At 40.1% G+C, this 21874-nt stretch overlaps 1 protein-coding gene across 2 annotated transcripts in view; it reads right to left on the bottom strand.

The window, feature by feature from the left end:
* The window catches only part of syn2b (synapsin IIb), an 87887-nt gene extending 66599 nt beyond the window's left edge, over positions 1-21288 (bottom strand). Inside the window, exons 1-2 of one of the 2 annotated variants that reach the window (XM_038697433.1) lie at positions 21215-21288; positions 16721-17539 (exon numbers count right to left, since the gene is read on the bottom strand). In XM_038697433.1, the coding sequence (XP_038553361.1) occupies positions 16721-17157 (437 nt within the window). In that variant the 5' untranslated portion in view covers positions 17158-17539; positions 21215-21288. Of the gene's footprint in view, positions 1-16720; positions 17719-21214 lie in introns of those variants that run through there. The other variant, XM_038697431.1, reaches the window with a different exon arrangement.
* Between the last annotated feature and the right edge of the window lie 586 nt (positions 21289-21874).

The following is a 21874-nucleotide window of genomic DNA, read 5'->3' as shown; positions in this document are numbered from 1 at the left end:
GATTCTTATTGGCCACAAGACATGGTAGCATTGGTGCTAAATATTATGTGTTCACTTCTGTTCAGAAGCCAAGGGCTTTTTCACGTTCTAACATCTTTTCCCTAAGAGGTTGTTTATCTTTTATGATAAATCTCACAGTAACAAAGCGGAGAATTAAATCTGTCTCATGCCAAAGGTTTCCTTCAAGAGGACACATAATTTGCTTAAAACACAGCTTTGTAAAAAATCACGCCTTGGTCTGTTATTATTTTAATTACACCAGTTTAGGAGAAAAAATACTCCAGACACCTCAGATGGTGTCATCTATTCACAGACCAAATACTGTCTTTGTCCACAAGAAAATCAGAGCAGAAATCAACGGGAATATTTCATTCTAATATTTATATAATATTCCTTTAGTTTTTGACATTCATGCTTTTCATGTATTAAGTTCCTGAAGCTGCTGATAATGGCACTTATTTCAGCTAATGAAACATTAAACTGTCTAAACTATTTTGATACACATTTATCTTTATCTATCAAAAGCAGTCAGTAGCCTCCGCACAGAATAAGAAATGCTCACGTGTCTCCTAATGTCTCTGCTTTAACTTCAAATTAGCTCATTTACTGTATTTTGATTATAATGTTAATGAATTTAATTAACATGCATGATATTTATATAAATTATTAAATATATAATCTTAATTAATAAAATATTTGACAGTTGTTGCAGAGGAGATTCCACTAGCATCTGCTTAAATGAACACTAATAAAACCAAATCATGTAAGTGTCCCAGGAGGTCGAGCAACATACATTTTCCCTGACCTCTGCTTGTAGCTCTTTTAATTGCCTTGTTAATTCCAAGCAATTGACCTCTGATAACCTGAAATGTTTTGCAGAATGTTGCAAATGTGAAAGTTGCATGTGAAACCAGTTTGAATAATTTTAATGTCAAATTTGGCATGCTCTCAAAGGCTGTTGAATGTGATGCAAAGTTACAATAATGACAAAACTCTCATTGATCCTGAGGTCTGTCCTTCCAAACCAGAGGCTGAAATAGCAGTGAATAGAAAAGTGAAATAATCCTGAGAGTGAAAAAAACAAAAAAGAGACACGTAGCTACCAATTATTTTCATTATCGATTCATTTGTTGATTATTTTCTCCATTAATTGTCTAATCATAAAATTGCAAAGAAAAATGTGCCATGGTGACTTATTAAAATTGCTTGTTTTATCCAGTCAACAGTCCAATATTTAGTTTAACATCTAGACCAAGACAAAGAAAGTGCATATTTACATTTGAGTGCATTTTATTTTGCACTTTTGCTTGAAACATGACTTAAATGATTAAACAACTAGAATCAAAATAGTTGTCAATTAAGGATTAGTCAATTAATTGACTAATCGTGGCTCTACAACAGTTAAAGCTCATAATACAAGACAAAGAACATTTTTTAGAACCATACCTGGCATTGACTTGAATGCAAAATATATCCAAAAGTAAGTAGTATGGAGTGTGGGGAGATTTTTCTTTGTGGAGCTGAATGTGTCTCAGCAAGATTTTTTTTCTGGAGTGACCACTGGATGGTGATCCATCCGTCCATGATGTTCAAAAAACAGTCCAAAAAAAGCAATAAACTGCCCTGAAATTACTTACAGCTCCAAATTTGCCTTTCCTAAAGGTGACCCAGATCAAGCTTTCAAGAAACATAATACACTGCCCTGCAGCTGACAAGCAATCATTTATCTTTGAGATGATTTTCCCCTCTGGGCTGCCTCTTTTCTCTTTTTATTTTTTATTATAGCTCTTTGTCACAGGGAAATGCATTGTGTAACAATGAGTGACACTTTAAAGCGACTGGTTTAAGAAGGATATGGATGGGTTTGACAAACCGAGCATGTTGAGTAGAGAGACATGATATATACGGCGCAGTATCCAGGTCTTGTCTCGGGGCAAAAGTCAATGAAGTGAAACATAGATCTTTAAAAGGCAGGACCTTGATCTGACCCCAGGGAACACTTCACACCAGTCTTGTCTGTGATAAACTGCTTGCTATTGCACTCTACAGGGTTAAACCAGAGGGTTTATTAAAGACAGCAGCATCACTCCAGAAAACCCCTCCTCCACAGCAGCTGCGCTACTTGTGAGGATGAAGCTGCAAGCAGATGATGGGGCCAATAAAGCCACATCACTACTGTCCTAAGAGTTGGTGTTCTGCCGGTCGGAAGTCGATTTTTGGAGGATTCCTGTGGGGGACAGAGTTAGCCACTGTTTCCCCAAAGCGTCTTCTCTACCCTTTAACCTTGCTGCATCACACAGTGATGCACAGCAGAGTATATACTGCAGCAAAACCTCAATGTGGGTGTTTGAGACGTGCTCAGGAAGGGGGATATTTTCTGGTCACGACTCACCGTCAGCACACACAGGCACACGTGTTTAGCTAAATGTTGACATTTTCCTGCCATAATTCTTCAAACATTTTCGAAACGTGCTTGCTTAGACAAGTCATGTGCTTCCCCCGAGGTGTGTGAAATGCGAACGGCGCGAATGAATGGTAGATATATATTTATATATGTATGCAGAAGGCAGCATTCAGCATGACAGCACACACACAGTCAGTCTCTGCAAATCCACCCACACAAGCCCACACCTACAGTGCATGCACATATGGAAACACACACACACACACACACAGGCACACACACACACACACACACACACACACACACACACACACACACACACACACACACACACACACACATACACACACTTATCTACAGAGAACAGAAAGCACTCTTTGACAGACTCCTCTTCTCTGCTAATCTCTTTTCAGTGTAGCGGTAATTATTCCTTTAGACTAGAAAGTTTTGGTGTGGTGACATCTGCTCCCAACGTTCACATACAGTACTTCAATTACTTAATCATTAATTTAAAAGGCCTCTGTTTGCAGACACAAATAACTGAGTTGTAGGGAGACGCTGAAGCAATGACAATTATAAAAATGACTGAAAAGCAGGGTTAAGTTGTGACCTCTGGCAAATATTTATTAAGTATATTGAACTTTTATACCTATTATACTATATTTAGTTCACACACATGGCTGCTGGAGTTGCACTATTGGACCGGGTCGCACCATCTGTGTGTAAGTCCTCTCTTAAGTTAGGGTGTACAGTCGACACCAGAGGCTTGGTAACTACTAGTTAGTTAGAAACTAAATCAGCTACTGAAATTGGTTGCACCACGATTATTTGGGGAGAGAACCTTACTAGTTTGGACATAAAGTCATAACTAAGGCAAGTGGCCAATAAATGATCAAATTTAGAGTTCCGTCATCATGGTTAGCATTAGTTTGCTGGCTGGCATGAGCCGTTTGGCATCGCAGCACATCATAGTAAACTTGATCAATAATTCTGTGACATTTTATGATTGACACCTACCCTGGGGCATTTGTTACTGGAGTTACGTTGTAACTCACCTCTGTGGTGCAACCACTTTCATTTTAATAATGCATGAATCACAGTTGTTGCAACAGGCTGCTGCACAAATATTTGCACAATTCACTTATAGTCTTATTTCTTATATTATATATATATATTTATTCATAACATTCATTCAAATGGTTTATTTTTTCCATTTTGTTTGGTATTTGTACCTCTCAGTCTGTTCCCTGTGCTGCTGTGAATTATGAATCCCAAAGATATTATTAGTCTTGATTGGAAATAATTGAGAACACAAAGTTGGAGTGCCTTTTGATTTATCTGAAAGCAGGTGTGAGTTAACAGTTACATAGTTGATACAACATCATGTATCAATGTATAACAGTATGAGTGTACGAGTGTTTATTTGAGTGTGAGTATGTGCATATGAGCGTGTGTACTGTTTGTTTATACAGAGAGTTGATCTCCCGCTTGGCCTTTGCAGTTTGCGGCGTCTCCATATTGACAATTTGACACTTACACCTACTACAGTGCTGCACGTCATGAGCAGGCTATGCACCGTGTGTGCTGTGTTGTATTTTCGTGAGGGAGGGAGAGACAAACAGCGGTATAAAGAGGGCTATTCTGTGCCCGTGTGTAATGTTTAGGGCCAAGTTCAGTTTAGATTTAAAGAGGACATTTAGGGAAAGTGAGGATATTTTTACCAGTTCTCTTCGTTTGAAGGTTCAGTCACATCAGTATTTATGATGGCCAAATGTTGGAATTAAATCCATTAATTTCATTGTGATTGCAAATCAGTGGATTTACTTGTGTGAAAGTTAAGTAAATTATTGATGCTTTCACATAGTGTTTAACTTTGGTGAATTTGCTCTCTTGACCAATTACAACTTGATAGAGTTGACCTTTGAGACAGAGAAATCTGGAGAATCTAAAATGAAAGAAGCTATGTATTAGCTGTGTCACACTATCTGATTTCCCTGCTCTGCAGGAGTATAAACTGCTCCACAAAAGAGATGCAGCATGGGGTTTGTAGTCAGTCATGAGCCAGGAGGCAATGGTACGAATATGTTCCCTTAAACAACTGTTATACTAACCTATTATCTGGTTATCACGTTTGCGATCAAGAGAGTTCCATAACAGTTTAACTTACATTTTTAAATCCACCATTTTTACAGATCTGTGACCAAACAAATATTGACAGGACAGACATCTTTTATTTACTAAATAAAATATATATATATATAACAACAAGGGTATATGTGTCCTCAACAAGGGTATATAAAAATATACACTTGTTGCAGCATTATCAGTTTTGTTATCCGTGTTTTGTTATTGCTGATTTCTGATTTGTTGTTTTCTGCGATCACTTTACTAGCTGCTAGCTGTCTGAAGCTAATGTGCTGCTATTACAACATACTCTTGTTGACTATGTATGTTATATAGATTAATTACTTCCGGCGAATGAGAAGTAATTTCCAGCAAAAGGAAATGCTAATGAATGTGTGTTTCCACTCACTATGTGAGAATTAAGAGTTGGAAGCTTTGAGAACAGTTGGTGGTGCTAATTCTCCAGTCAGGTGTTAGTCTATTATACAGAAGTACAGAAGAAGAGGGCACAACAAGATCAAATGTAATTAATAAGAGCCCAGACCTCAAATGGTAGAAAGCATGACGGAAATATGACATTTTTGTTTGTTTTATGTATTTTTTGGAGGAAGGTTACAGTCTCCTCATTGCTGTGTTTTGCCTGTCACAAATTTTAGCCTTTTCAGTGGAGCAGAGACTTCAGTGAACGTCGCACACTTCATCTACGCCATGATTAATTTGCAAAGTCTGTTTCCATTGCATTTTTTTAATACAATACCTTTGATGTAGATCTTGTTTGTAGTATCTCATCTTTTTCTGATTTGTTGTCACTTTCAGGGAATTTGTTTTTACAATACCTTTTTCATAGTTTTCCAATTGCTTCCACTAAAAACTTGAAAGGCCAGCTGCCGAATTCGACCTTTATTGGAAGTGTTTGTAGCTCGCTGCTTAGCTGTGTACCTACACTCAAAGAGAGGGCAGAAGAGTAAAAGTTGTGGTAAGGCATGTAGCGGCAGTGGTTAAGATTATGATTTGGTGATATATTATGTCAAATGACCTTACAAGTGTAGGAGTGCAAATATGTGTGTGTCTCTGTGTTTGTGCCAACTGTGTTATACTTCCAGCCAAAATGCACCACTGCACCTTACATCATATGGCCAACTGAGCCATTTAAAGCCTCAGAGAATTATAATTTGATGCTATGCTGCAGCTGGCTAAAACCCTAAAAGCCTGGCTAGCGAATTAGGCCTCACTGAATTTAAAGTCACAGCTAGATCCAACTAGTCCCACTTTCCACTTGCTGTCTTCAATGCAGCTGTGCTACAGATCGATTACTGTAAAAATCACATTTTCTTTCTATGTCTGCTCACTTCAGAGAAACAGCTTCTCTACAACGTTACATCAGTTTGGCTACTACAACAACTGAGAGAGGAACAGGTTTCAGCAGACACTAAATTTGGCAGACGCTGCAGAACTAATGGTGGATGGGTGCAGGATGGGAGACAGCTTCTGTATTGTATACCAGTATATGTGAAGGGTCTGCAGTTTCCCTGTTGCTGTGTGGTACTGTATGTCCTTTCTGTTGATGCCATCTAGCCTGCGACGGAAAGTGCTGACAAAACACTATGGAAACAAGGTCAGACCTATTTCATTATCTAAACCAACATCTTTCACAAAACACTTTATCTGATTAATATTACAGTGTACCATCAGCCCCTTGTAGATTCTCACCATTCAAACACTGTCAAAGCTTGTGATTTTATGCTTATGATATCAATGCGGGTTAGGCAATACAAAGGTATAGTGTGCGTCAACCTGCAGAGAATGTATGACTCATCTACTGATCTTTGCAACAATACAATGAAGTACTCCAATTTGTTCCATATTGTTAGTTCAATCATTCAGTCATCTAGTAAACTGACATATATCCATATCCAGTATATCTCTATGCTAATTTAAAATTAAATACACTGTGGCAGAATAGTTTATCTATAACACCAACCCCTAATATCAACAATTCAAAGTTCAAGACAGATTTTAGTGCATAAAACACGCTTTCTCTTGTGTCTAACTGATATTGTGCTTGTCTTGATCTTGTTGTCCCCAGAGTTTGTTCGAAACTTGGCAAAACGGCATTTTTGTAACATGCACACAGGACCTGGAATAATTTACAAGTTCATTTGAAATCAGCGGTTGACGATAACTGAGTGAAAACACTGCCTTCAAATCAAGCTTTCAAAAAACGTAAATGTTGTGAATGATTACATTCTCTCTTTCCACACAGGTCCTATTTTATTGTGGTATATGTGAACACTGTAAACGAATTCTGTGTGTTTTATATGACTATATGTTGATTATAAGGTAAACAATATAATGTGTATTGGAATACTTCTTGGTCACATAAAGACATAAATACTTGGCACAGGAAATTACTTGTTCTGTATCTGACTTTTTGCTGTAAAAACAAGGTCGGCAACTAATGTGGGCAACACCAAGAGTCAGTAGTAGAGCCGAGCAGCCAGTGGCTCAGGCTGGATTTATGACTATCTGATCCTTTAATGGATAGCCTCTCATTATATGGATTGAACTGAGACAGTGAGAGAGAGCAAAGAAGGGGAGAGAGCAACAGACACTGAGAGATAGTTACCAGAGGGAAAAGCCTGTAGCCCTATTTGATAGAGCTTCTTGTTATACACCATAAGTAGCTAATGGTTATGGAAGGAATACAGGGATGGACAATCTGTCTTTCTGCTGAGCTCATTTTCTCTCCGTCTTCTCTCTTTCACGTCTCTCCCTTTCCAACCAGCTTTCTCTGTCATTACTGTTCTCCTATCTGGTTTCTCTCTATTTTCCCCTTCTACTCCTTACTTCCACTATCTGTTGGATACCTCTGATTCCCTGCTGACTCGAAAACTAACAGTGCTTCACATCGACCCTAGCTTAATGGAAGACAAACAAAGGCGGGCTACTCTTCTCACAGCTCGCAGATAAAAGGGATATGCCGAGCAGGCATGACTCTCCATCTAAATTCGGCCAAAGGGAATCCACAGAACCTCAGAATTAATTGTTTAATCACACAGTAGACGTATATGCCATTAGGAAGACGCTTCTTTCCAATGGTTTGTACAGTGCCCTCGCCCCGTCAGCTTATTGCATTGCACTGCCCCTGAGCTGATCAGATTATGTGTGCTTTCAATACAATTAGAATGTAATTTAATGGCATAAGCTGCTAGCCACATTGAAAACTGGGCCTCTTGCAAGAACCACTCAAATGAACAAATTTGTTCTTAAGTGTCGAGTCAAGTGATAAATAACACTCATTTGACCTGAAATCATAATGCCTCGATTTGAATGAATTTGGAGTTTAAATATGAGGAATTAACTTAAAAACAAATCTATAGCTGAGACAAAGTTAATGAAAAATGATGATTCTGATCGCATTATCATCATCATGCTAATTTATTTTAATAATAATAATAACAATACTTTTTATTTTATTTTATAAATTTATTGGCATATTTATTTTTCATATATTGTTCAACTACCACAGTTGATGCTAGAGAAAGTTCTTTCATCCTCTCATCTAATTTTCCTCTCTCATCTTACATCATGGACCACTTTGGTTTAACAAGACGTTTTTTAGCTTTCAACTTCATGTCAAACCATTACCTGTTTATGTCTTTCATGACACGTCAGTGACAGCTGTTCCATTAATATTTTCAAATTATTTCGTCTGTTAACACCACTGCTGACTCTTTTTGGCAGCTAATTTCCAACAGAAACAAATTCTTGTTTTTACTCTCTGGTCAAATTTTTGTCAATGAAACTTCGTCACACAAGAAGCAAATAGGTATTATGGGGAAAATGTAACCATGTTAAAGAAATCGTTGAATGCGTTTCCCTGCTTATCCAGTAATGCACCGACTTCTGTGAGCCTCAGGGAAGGTGTGTTTCACTATGAGCACTTTTAACAGGCAGCAACTGTGCGCTAATGCTGACAACAATACAGCACACGTTGTGTACTAGCCTCTGAAATGCAAAACAATTTAATTAGTATGTTTCCATGGCAACTACTGTAGGACGTGAGAGATAGACCACGTGTGTCACATTTTGTGTGTGCGAAAAAAAAAATACTATTGAGGAGTTACTGTACCTCGGCTGCTGTACCAAGATGCAGTCCCTCATGACTTATGCTTGATTTGGACAGATTAACAGGCCAAATAATAAAGAGGTCAAACAGTGAGTCCCCTCACTTGGACCAGAACTGTCCATGATATCTGTTCATATGGACACTAATAATATCATGCCAAGTGTGTGACGTCAATCATGCCTCCTCTACTGTAATTTTGCCCAGGAAATTAGTCAGATGTGTGATTAATCAGTATAGCCATGTCTACAAGCCAAGACTTTTACAGCAAATCTTATAAATCCAATTAAGTACAAATAAATAATGTAAGCACTACCATCCATCGTCAACCGCTTTTTCTGCGTACAGGGTCATGGGGGGCTGGAGCCAATCCCAGCTGACATCGGGCGAAAGGCGGGGTACACCCTGGACAGGTCGCCAATCCATCGCAGGGCCACACATAGACAAACAAACACTCACGCTCACACTCACACCTAAGGACAATTTTAGGGTCACCAATCAACCTAGGCCGCATGTGTTTGGACGGTGAGAAGAAGTTGGGGCACCCAGAAAGAACCCACGCAGACAAGGGGAGAACATGCAAACTATGTGAGCACTTATTATCACAGCAAGTGCCAGCACTGTCCTCTCATAATCTCAGAAATGCGCACAGGCGCACGCACACACACACACACGCACGCACGCACGCACGCACGCACACACAAACACACACACAAACACACACACACACACTCCTTATTCAGGGACTACCCGATTGTTATGAGAGGACATAGTTCACACTAACTTAAAAAGTAGCCTACACGGGGTATAAAATGCGTGATTGAATACAACAGAAGTGCTTAAGGGCGATTTGAACCACGAGTTATTGATCTTGCTAATTGCTCTTATAACTGTACTTGTCCTCTGCATTTCAGGCTCATAAAATGTCCACAACAGTTTAAGTGAGATTTTGAGAGACAACAAGACTGAGAGGGTGAGCTGTGAGATGAGGGAGCTTAAATTTTTGTGTGTGAATGTACAACTTACTGTTGCCATAGCAACAGTGGACTATTTCGCCAGAGGTTGTGATTGCTGACTTGCGGTCTTGTTGATGGCTTCTTAGGTGTCCCTATGCCTCATGCATCAGGTTTATCTGGAATACTGCAGAGGACTCAAGTTAGCACCCAGCACAATCAGCGTTACTAACGACACAGCGAATATGATTCAGAAGTTTCTCTGTATTATTCTACAAATAGCTTTTCCCAGTTACCCCTTTCTGTGTGATTTTGCAAGCCGCAGAGAGTAAAAATCCTTCTGTTGGTCAATCAGTCCTTTGGAGCTTCTACTAAACTCTACTTTACTTGGATCTCCTAAAATTCAACTATAGATTCAATTCAAATATATAATAAGATGACAGAGTAAAAATAGTCACACCTTTTGCGGAGTATAGTAGACGCATCTACACAGACCTGCCGTGGTTGATTGTTAGTAGTGCCTCCTCATCCAACTGAAGAGGCCATTTAATAGAAGCGGACTGAAGAGGTCTGCATGCTACAATCAGACTAGGTCTAAAGGCAAGATTAAATTTTAAAAAACCTAAAATGTCCGGCTTATATTCAAGGGCATTGATATTTCACCTGTTGCCCATATAATTGGAAATTAAATATTATTAATTTAAATATTACACAATTAATATATTCAATTTCCACCCTGTGAGGGTAAAATGATATTCTCACAGAATGTTTTGCCTGATCACTGTCCTAAATAGTTTGAAAGTGTATTAGTATATAGTCCATTTTAAGCATTAATTAGTGACTGAGCTTACTTTCTGAGGTTAAATTTTTTTGGTACTTGAATGGACCTGTAATGTAGTGACACAAGATTGATTGGCTTGAATAGTCCACGTTTCTATTTTCAAATGAATTTTCTATCTTAAAAGGGATACTGTTCTAAAACAGGCTATCTATTTCTCAGTGAGTAATATTATATAAGCCTCCATTTAGATATATATTAGGCATATAGAGCAAACAAAAGAACAAAACATGCATAAATATAAATGGGGTTTTTCACTGGCCGATGCCAATATTTATAGAGCATTGCGGCTGATGGCTGAAGAAGGCAAAATTCTTGTGCCAAGTTCTTATTTACTTTTTCCAGAGGAGCAACACAAAGCATACTGACTGGAAACAAACTGTAACAAACTGGCATGGGATGTGAACAGCCCAGGACAGGAGGGCTCTGCAGCAGGTGATTAAAACTGCTCAGGATATTATTGGTACCCATCTATCGAGCATCAGCGTTATCATTGAGGTGCATGGACTGAGCCCAAAGCATGAAAAACAGGGCCGATCCCAGCCTCAGCCTGTTCATCCTGCGGCCGTCTGGCAAGAGGTTCCGAAGTATTCACTTTCGTACCACCAAACTGAACAACAGCTTCTTCCCCCAGGCTGTGAGACTCCTTAATTCACCCTCAGCATACACCCGGTACAGTATAAGTCTATCCCTCTAGTTGCTATAACCTTAAAAAATTGACTGCTGGTAGAAAATGGGAAAAGAACACTCTGTGTACCCATCACCCGGCCTGTCCTCTAAGAGGTTTTGTAGCTAACGACATCATTCTTTTTTTGCTTTCATCAGACAAAAGTCATAATGGCCGCTCGAGGTCCTTGTCAAGTAAAGGTTTACCATAGATCATACTAGCCATTTGAACAAATGATAACTGTTTTTGTTTTTCTCCAAAACAGGCGTAAACACATACTTTCAAGAACTTCAACCAAGTTGTGAATGTGTAAATCTATCACATCCTATTTTGGAAGTTACAAGGTTACACATTTTACCTTGGAGTTGTTTCTGTATCATCCCTTGGGCTGAAAATGCCATTGGTGTATGACAACAGCTGAGAGGTACAAGACATCAGGAGGACCTTATAAAGTCAACATGACATTGCCACCGGCTGTAACAAGGTCAGCTCTCAGCCTGCGTGTGTGTGGAAATGTGGCCTGCAGCTGAGAACCGTGATGCCACCGATAATTCCTAATCACTGCCATGAAGTCAAACCTACAGCAGGCAGAAATCACAAGCACCCTTCAAGATGATCTCACCTGTTTATAAGAGTGTGTACTGCACTGCATGTGGGTATGTTTATTTAAAAATGTTTAGCAAACCTTTAAAAATTAACAGATTTATTCCCAAAACACTGTTTTATACTAAACTCAGTCAGCAGAAAAGAGGAGCAGTATGTCACCGGAAAATGCTGAATTCTGCCAGAAAACTTTCTTTTTCGATCGTTGTATAATTAGATGACAGAAAATAGAAACGAGAAGAAGAGAAGGCAGGTGCTTGTAAATGTGTGTGTGTGTGTGTGATATGTTGATGGAGATATACAAGGCTCCACCTCCCCACCTGCTCTCACTGTGTACTCCTGTCTCTACTGGCAGTAGAGAAAATTACAACGACATTTTTAACGCATGGATCCAAGCAAAAACTCTTGTTTACATTAAATTCAGGTCATTGTCGTTACACCCAAAAAATTTGAGTGAGTCATTAAAAACAGTGTGTTTTCTGCTGTTCAACTACAGGAAACCAAATAACCCCAATCTCTATTTTTTTTAAATGATCATGCTTCCCAGTCTGCAATAATAACTAAATAAAATAATGTTTATACCCCCACAATTCCTGTGAAGCAGTTTCAAATGTTGCTACAAGCATTCAAATACCAACCAGTTAAAGCTTAGTGAAAGGGCAAATGGGTGACATTCCCCATCTACCCGTGCTCGATGGAGAACTGCACATCAACCTGCAGTCAAACCAACAAAATCCTCCACTATGAGTCATATTGAAAAGTCAACTGTCCAAAATAATCTCCTCTGATGGATATTTATGCAACATAGGTGGTAAACACACTCACTGGTACTGATGCAGAAACTGCACACAGTAGATCCTCAGTAGATAACCAGAGAGATAAAGGAAGGGAGAGCAAAAAGAGGGAGCGAGAGAGATGTAGACAGATAGAGTGAGCAAACGAAAGAGAGCAGATGTGGCCTTTGGGCTGAAACTGCTGAATCACCACGTCTCTTCTCATCACTTCATCACATCATGAACCCGGAGTACTTTTCCTGGAGCTACACACGGAGAGACTGTCATGATAAAAGGCAAAGAGAGAGGCAACAAAGAGGAAAGAGATGGAGTAAAACACACAGAGAGAGGGTGAGACAAACAGGAAAGAGCATCACATCCAGACATGCAGAAAAAAAGCTATAAAGGGAGATTCCCTGATCATCTCCCTCTGTCTCCTCAATCCTCCTCTGTACGCCAACATTACCTTGAAAGGCCCTGGAGGACACTGTCTCTTCCTGCAGCCACCTCAATGGGCTCGGGTCTGTTACATAAGGACCACATGAGGCTACTCAAACAAACACATTGAATTGCCTGAAAAAAAACAATCACTCTTTCAACTCACAGCTTTATTGCTGGACTCCCATTGTGGCCTCTTTTTTGTGGCACAGTCAAAGAAAGCCATCATAGCAGCACAGTCGATATATGAGAGCTCAGAGGAGGAGCTGCCAGATGCAGGGAGAGCTATGATACCTGTGGTGCCAGCTTTATATAGAGTTATAGCATATCTATAGCTTCCCTCAGCTAGCAATGCATGCGGAATGCACATTTCATGCTCATTTAGTCTATTTTGAGATGCAAAGTTTAGATGGATTTAGAAATGGTATGTTTAAATTAGAGAATAAAGAAGTTTAATTTGGGGATAGGTGACTACAGGCAATCATCCACTCTAAATGTATCAACAAAACCACTATGAGGAATAACCATTAGGGTGTTTTAGTTAATTGTAAGTGACAGGTGCAAATGACAGGCCCTTCCATCAATCTGTTCAAAATTGGCTTGTAATTCATTAGCGGGGCTGTAAAATGGCTCTGTTTGTATTAGATTCTTGACAAGATGACAAGTGGCCTGGTAAATAAATATATAAAGTATTATGGTAAATTTGGATTTATTCATAGAAACGTGTTATATAAAATGTGCTTCCCATAGTGAAAGTTTTTATTTAGTTGTATTTTAAATAACCATACATTTCATGAGGGGCTGTTAGGAGTTTCTAAATCATGCACAGAAGTTATCGTAGTAGTTTGCCCAACAGCTTTGGCATAAACTCCCCACTGAAGACTGGACAGCACAATCACTGCCCATCTTCTGCCACTGGCTGGAAACCGTCTTACCCAGATTCAATGCACTAATTGGACAAAAGTGTCTGAATGTAGTGTAACGTAAAGTTGTAACTGTTCATTCCAGCTTGTGGCATCTCAAATTTCCGAAATCAAACATGTGCTCATTTCCCACATGAGCTTTGTGATTTAATTAAAAATGAAATGAGGGATAAAAGTTTCATGATGATGTCGATCATCAAGTAGACGCCTGGCGTCAGGCTACTGCTATCCATCAAAAACCTATTTATTTTTGTGTGTGCACATACCAGCTATGTCAAACAGACAAGCACGCCCTCTAATTTCTGACTGATCAGAATATAGTCTTGATGTAATCGACGTACAGAATCATTACAGAAGAGGAATGTCCAGTTTTCTTTTTTGCAAGTTATATCACTTACTGAGAGCCTCTGGTCCCACTCTTTGCAGAGTGGAAAATCAATAACATTTAGCAGAATGCCTCTCTGGCCCTGGTGCTTTAAGGGAAGCTATGTCTGCAAGCGTCCCCCCACCAAAGACTTAACATTAATATTTATGCTGATCTCTTTAGATGAAATATTGTTTACAGACAAAATGGGAGGATTTCTGGAAATGATGCCAGTGAAGTTGCAAATTCCCTGTATTACATTTCTTAAATGTTAAATTATATTACTTACTTGGCATCAAACAAATGTTTTTTTCTGGCTATGTACAGTAGTTGCTCATGCATTCAGCAAGTGGAAAGAGGTACCATACCCAAACCTCTCTTAATCTATTTCCATTCAGATATGACAGCTTACAATTCAAATGATTTGAGTCTGAAATAGCATATTATATCCAGATATACTGTATAATGCAATTCTAATGTATGGTCGTCACTTATTTTGTATGAGCAGGATTGCATGAAGTAAAGCTGAGCATTCAAGCACCTCTTATCTGGATGTAGGCTGCAGGGTCTCACATTCAGACTTCGCCACATCACGATGGTGGCAGCCATCCAATCATAAGCCACTGAAACACTCACAGCAAGTGATACAGGATTACCATAATGTAGAGCTGCCATCACATTCAGTCAGTACAGTGCAGTGGAACCTCAGCACTCATGCATGTATCCACACATGCATAATGCACTGTTCTAGAGAAAGCCCTGTTGGAAATAAAATCCACTGCACTAAAAAGTGAAGACCATTCAGTCCATTTTACCAACAGTGTCTGTAACTCAGACATTATTTAACCAAGGGTACATGGCACCACTTTATTTCAAAACAGATGCCAGTAATGCAGATAGTATTACTGTACATTATTAAAAAGACTGTAATTCAAGCCAAAATTGGTAATACTCACAAAGCATTTAGGTGTATTTTGCATTTTACATTTTTGCAGACTGTTAAATCTCAGTATCAGACACCTACATTGGCAAGATCCCAAAGAAGGGTGTATTCATATACTAAAGCAGGATTAAATACATCTACACGTCAAAGATTTATTGTACTAGAATTCATTTCAATCTGTCTTTGCAACTACCAAGATGCATCAGAGTAGAGTCAGCTTCCAAAATCATTATTAAAAGCAATGATAATATAGCCAACATCCACCCAAACCCATGCAAAGATGACAAGGCAATCTCAGCTAAAGGTCCACTTACTCGCTTATTAATGTTATTATTACTATCCCAGAGCTGTTCACCAGATCAGTCTTCATCAGCAGAGGGAGTTTTTTCAGTTTTAATTAAATTCTAGATGTTCAAATTTTTAATGAGCCCCTTTAGGACTTCTCATCCTTGTTGCCTTAAAAGCTTGCCACTTAATTACTGACCTTGGAAACAGCAACAATCTCAACTCGAGGTCCACTTACTCACATGCTCTGCTATGCTTTTAAACATCATCGCATTGTTTGCAACAGTAATCACACTCACTTTTACGTGAGACACTAAACAATAATTGCCATCTGACGACACTTCAGAACGTCCATTAAATTGAAAAGGTCAAGCGTGTCTCATGTGGCCGCCACTTTATCGCATAGCCAACCAACACAAGGCTGACAAGATGAAACTACACCGAGATAATGATGGCAATGAATGACTGTAAAACCCATCATCGACATCCAGAAAACCTTTATGGCCTGAAATTGTGATTTGCAGGGACAAAAAGCAGCGAGTAATATAGCAACATTATTACAGAGCCAAAGGCTTAAATTTCACCTGTAGAAGACGATGTTTTATTCAGAGCTACATGCTCTTGTATGACAGTGTATGATGTACGAGTAGATAACGTAAGGTTAATATCCTGTTATCAAACGTGTGCTGTCAAGGGATGGAAACACTTACCCATAGCTCTCTAATACTGTCTCTCACACACACATCCACACACACACATGCACAAATACACACACTGCCATAAACATGCACACATGGCGTCATAAAGGCTCACATAAACACAGAAACAAGGGCAGGTGACAGAGTGCTGGGTGGTGGGATGTGTGAATCTGAAACCCAGAGAAAAGCTGTCCTGTCTGTTTGGATTAATAGAGCTGTTTCTATTTCGGGAGCAGCTTCAGTGAGAGGAGAGAATATATTTGAATACACTGAAGCAGACATATGGATGTAAGAATTAATTTCACGATTCGTGTGAGATTAAAATCAATTACACGTGTCATACAGCCTAAGGCCAGCGCACCCACGCTTAAATTTGCTTTTTCGAATTAACAGTAAGTCATGTTCCATCTGGCTGACTATATAGCTACCAAACGTTTTTTTACATCTGATCTGTAGAGCATCCCAGAAACTTAACTGCCAAAAACTGCCGGTTAACGCAACCACCTACTACATCAACTTCCCACCAGTCAATTGGACAACACTCATCCCATCTTTAAAGTCACTTGCATCTTAACACTTACCACTCATGCTGGGCCTCATCGATGATCAACAGGATCTTGAACTTCTTGGAGAGGGAGGGAGAGGGAGCCGACTGCTCCACAAACCCGGCAGCGGATGCGGCCGTCTGTTTGACCACGTTGGTGATGGAGCTGAAGGAGCTGAAGAAGCCAGAGGAACCGCCGGACGAGGAGGAGGACTGGGCCTGTTGAGGCTGCTGACTCGCACGCCGCTCCTGAGCTGCGGGGGAGCTGGCTGGCGCCTGGGATGGTGCTGGAGCTTTGGTCGGGGATAGGGCAGGGGCGGGCGCCGTGGTCAGATCTGCACCCTGCTGGGAAGGGGAGGACGCCGTGGGGGGAGGAGGAGCAGGTGGGTCAGGCCTCTGGAGGTCTGTCATGTAGCCATTGGGCAGGTTGGACATGAAGCTGCTGTCAGAGAGGCGGCGCCGGAGGAAGTTCATGATTGCGGTTGAAAAGGTCGGTCTCTCAGTCGGTCAGTTAGTTGCTCTCTAAGATTGTCTCTTGATTTCTTGGCTGAATGAAGTGAAAGCTAGAGACAGGCAGCGATGGTTACAGGTGATCAAAGGTTAGATGAATGACAGAGAGCAAATCAGTCAAAATGGTCCAGGGATGGGTGAAGGAGAGCTGCTTCAGTGTTGGAGGAATGGAAACCAGGAAGGAAGGACAGGATGGATGAAGCGATGGATTCAGCTCTGGTCCAGTCTTCAAGAGACAGCTCTCCAAAGCGCAGCTAAGCCAGCAAAACAGCGCGTGTGTTGTGTGGTGTTCCTCCTCCTGAGCCTCACGCCTCCTCACAAATGTGTGACGTGTGAGAATGTGTATCTGTGAGAGAGAGAGAGAGAGAGAGAGAGGTGAGATGCTGGTGCTCTCCCCCCTCTACCTTGCGAACCGAATACGCTCAAGAGATGCTACTCTCCCTGCTTATCTCACCCTTTCACTCGCTCACGCTCCCTCTGCCCTTTTTCCTCTCGCTCACTCACTCTCTCACTCTGCTCACGCTCACTGGCTGTCTCCCCCTCCCCCCTCCCACTCTGCCTCCTCCTCTCTCTTGTCATCATCCTCCTACATCACAGGCTACGTGTGTGTGTCGTGCTGCAGCCTTGTAGCGCTGCGTGCCGTGTGCAACCACTGGAAGGGGTTTCCTGCGTGCGTCCATAAGGTGGAGTTCACAGATGGAAAACACCACCCACCCCACTTCCTTCTCCATCCATCCATCCATCCATCCACCCCTTTATCCTCCTTCTCAACCTGTCTTCCCTTCATCCCTTTTCCCTCCATTGTGGGTTCATGTATGTCACAGTGCTGATACATTTTCTGGTGGATTAATTTTCATAGAACTGAAAAAATAATCCCCTCTGGGAATGTGCTTTTGCCAATATTTTCCCTGTAATAATGGAAGGCACGGTTGATCTGTAATCTAAACCACTATGTTGAAGCAGCCCAGGTGAGGACAGTTTGAAAACAGAGAATGGAGGAGAGGAGAAGGACAGAGAGAGAGTCATTCACTCTCTCATGGTTTCTATCGACTGACTAATCGGGCAAATGATTCCCTCCAGTGGAACTTGTTGCTCTTCCGTAACGTCTCCTGAATTGCAGCCTGTGAAAGCAACACATGGAGGTTAATGGTGGCACTGACCAATGGCAACGAAGCTTAAGGAGACCTTAAAGTGATCAGTATTTTAGATGCATCATCTTTAATCTCTATAATGGGATTTATAATTATTGTAATTGTATAAGATTTAACTAATGATTTCACTTAAGACCATTGTAGCATGCAAAGTACCTACTATCTCAGGATATCCAAATAATGGATTCAAATTCATAGTTACAATCGCAGTTTGTTTGTGTGTCTCTTTCACTTCTTATTCCCAAACAAATATCTCCCCTCTACGCCTGACTTTATTATGTGTTCACTATTTCAGGGCACGAGAATAGCACTACTCCTAAATGCCGTGAGCAGGCTGCATCTGCACTGTTTGCTGGCCTGAGCTCTACTAAAAAAAAATTTTTTTAAAAAGATGATAGGACAAAGAGGGAGAAAAAAGATTATTCAAGCGGGAAGAAAATCCTATACACGTCTGAACCACAATGACGAGAACAGCATGGCATTAGAAGACTGCAGTAGAGGAAAATGGAGACCTACCTCCATCTTATCTTCAATATGCAATTATTCCTTAAAGGATGTAAAGAAGAATTATTCTTCAACCCATTTATGAGATTTGACTGCTTATTCAGAATGAAGGATTGAGATTTCTGGAAACCAACAGCTTTCATTTTCAGTACAGATTTAGTTTGCACTGATTGATGGAAATGTGTTCCTTGACCTTTATCCCTTTCAAAGGCTGCGTTCAGCTTTACTCTCAACCGCTGGCCATATCTTGTTTGAACCTCAGCTATTTATTTTCAAGTGACTCATAATTTGGATTAGCTGGTTGTTGTTGTTTCGAGCAATTGTTGCAATTTGCAGACGAGGAGTGAGTACCGTATAGATCATTGCGCAATATTGCACCATATTCCACCAACTCACCTTTTATTCACTGCTTATGTTATTTCATTAACAATTCAGCATCAAACTGCTACAGAGGTTTGGACTGTGCAGACCAGTGCATCCAAATGTATATGTGTCTGTGGCCGTGTGACATAAAATGTGTTGATGACAGAAAAAGGTGAGTACACGCGGTAAAGTTGAATATCGTGTTGTGAAATCATCTATAAATTGACCTGTGTTCAGTCCTCAAAAGCCATTTTTTGCATAACATGCAGGAAGCACATTTGTAGCAAGTCACGATGAGTCAAGCCGGGGAGGGTGGGGGTGGGGGGTATGTGTTTAGTCAACCAGAAGAGAGCTGGAGTGACTCACAGAGCTGCAGTGTGAACTGTAGCGACATCCTAAGCTCGTCCTGGCCTACATGGTTCATGACACACATACAACACATTTCGAACTGCCATAATATAATATAATATTCCTCCCCTCTTTTGCTTTAGTATGTGTTTCTAAGTACGCTTAAAGAGGAGAGTACAATATGAACTGTCTTCTGCTGCTGCTTTAGAGGAAACACAGTAAACGTACGCAAACAGCAGATCCACAATGCCAGGAGCATCACTCATCAACGCACCCATACTCCCTCCACCAATACACATACATGTAGACACACACAGAGGAGATGTACACAAAACACAGATGCTGACACACAAACACATCCAGCCCTCTCACTCTTTTGGCCAGTATGCGTGCATGCATACACACATTCACAAGAAGTCGACATTTAGCAACTGAATGAGAGTGTGGGCAATTGAATTAATTATTTTGCATCCATGAAAGAAATTAATCATTATGTTAAACACCAATTCATTCAGTAATAAAAATATTTTAATGTGATCCTTCTTCATCAGCAGATATGACAGGAATGTTAGAACATAAAACACTATTTTAGGATGGGATATTAACACGTTTCATGATTTTTACTGGTGAAGTGTGTGTGTGTGTGTGTGTGTGTGTGTGTGTTTGTGGTGTGCACGTGCCTGGTTATATGTTGCTATGGGGGGGATTTGCTGCAGAGATCCGAGTGTGAGTGGGTGACTATGCAAGAGTCAAACCTCCTGTGGCTTCACTGACTCAATTTAGAACACTTGGCCTCTGTGCACATCAGGCATTGATGGTAGGTGCCCATGACGTGATATAATATATGGTACAACCTTAATAGGGGATTAGTCTAATTGTAAATTCCAATATTTGAATGAATTATTCAATATCAACTCAAGTTTTATTCAATTGATACATTACTGTTTAATGACTAGATTAATGGTAGAGCTAATACTGAAGCATAAAAGTGAATAAATGGAAGTTTCCCTTCCTGGGAGTTATCTCAGATGCCCTGTCAGGTTAATTAAAAACACACGGGGCTCAACCCAGGAAACAACAGGGTTATTCTGGGGAAATGCTATTATAAAGTTAGATGTCTATGAAGATTCTCAGTCATCCAGGTCATAGTTATCCAACGAAGGTTGAGGTTAAATAGCTGAGTTTCCCTGCCAGTCAGTCCGAACTGAAGAAGTCCTTTGGATGAGGGACGAAACGTCTTCCAGTATCTTCAACCAAGTCCAGTTCCCCTTGATTTTAACCTTCATTGGATTATAAAGTTAATGTCTATTCCTGTCTTAATACAAGGTCTTGGTAGACCCTCACAGAGGTCACCTAACTGTGCTTTTTGCATTCAAAATTAGTCTTGATGCTAGAACTCAGCGGAAACACAACAAGAATAAAAAAGAAACAAGAAATAACACAGACTGAAATGTCTATCATAGCCCTTAAAGCTACAAGTTTAGACTCAGCTATTGTAAAAGATAGCTCTCTGAATGAACTTCAACAGTGCTGTGTGGATGGATGGAGCTACAAGATTAAAACACCCACACACAACTTGCTATCCGTAGCAAATCCCCCAAAACACCATTTAACCAGGCGTGTGCGGTACCACACACACGCACAGCACAACTTACCGCAGAGTGTGTTGCAGAGTGTGTTGCAGAGCTGAGGAGACAGATGCTGATATTTTGACAATAGGCTTACAGTTGTGGTGTATATTTTTAGGCAAAACACAAAATGCAAGATTTAAAACTGCCATGGCAACAATTAGAACAGAAGCTGGCTTGGGAAGCACAACAATAAAGGCACTACAGTAATGATAAATCAGAATACTGATGAGCAGTTCATAACAAGATTTACACACAACAAAGATTTAGTAAAAGTCCCCTAACTAACTTGTAATGGAATATTATATGAATGAAGAATATCTCCATTTGAAATTTGGTGTTTAGGCTCTGAGTTTGTTACAATAAAGCTCAGCGTAGCAGGGATTGGGGAGTGACGATAATAAGTTTCCCCCAGGAGAAAAGAGCTACATATTGCTATTTGTTTTGCGATTTCCTAATGTGCTCCTATCTTATATATCTAATTATAATAATATTATTAGCAATATAAAGATAAATAACTATATTACTGTGTAGGCAAAATAAAGATGTAACTGACATTCTTAAACTTGTATTCAATATGCATATTTATTTACATACAGTAGCTGTCAGCTATGGATATTGGGTGTTTTTATATGAGAAAACAAGCACCTACCAGCTGGAGTAGGTGGAAAATTCATTCATTCAATT

This window comes from Micropterus salmoides, unplaced genomic scaffold, assembly GCF_014851395.1.
Source record: "Micropterus salmoides isolate LMB-PRFRI ecotype aquatic unplaced genomic scaffold, ASM1485139v1 Ms_hic_scaffold_4, whole genome shotgun sequence".
NCBI lineage: Eukaryota > Metazoa > Chordata > Actinopteri > Centrarchiformes > Centrarchidae > Micropterus > Micropterus salmoides.
Note: the sequence above shows the minus strand (reverse complement) of the source record. Positions and strands in the feature narration are given on the sequence as shown.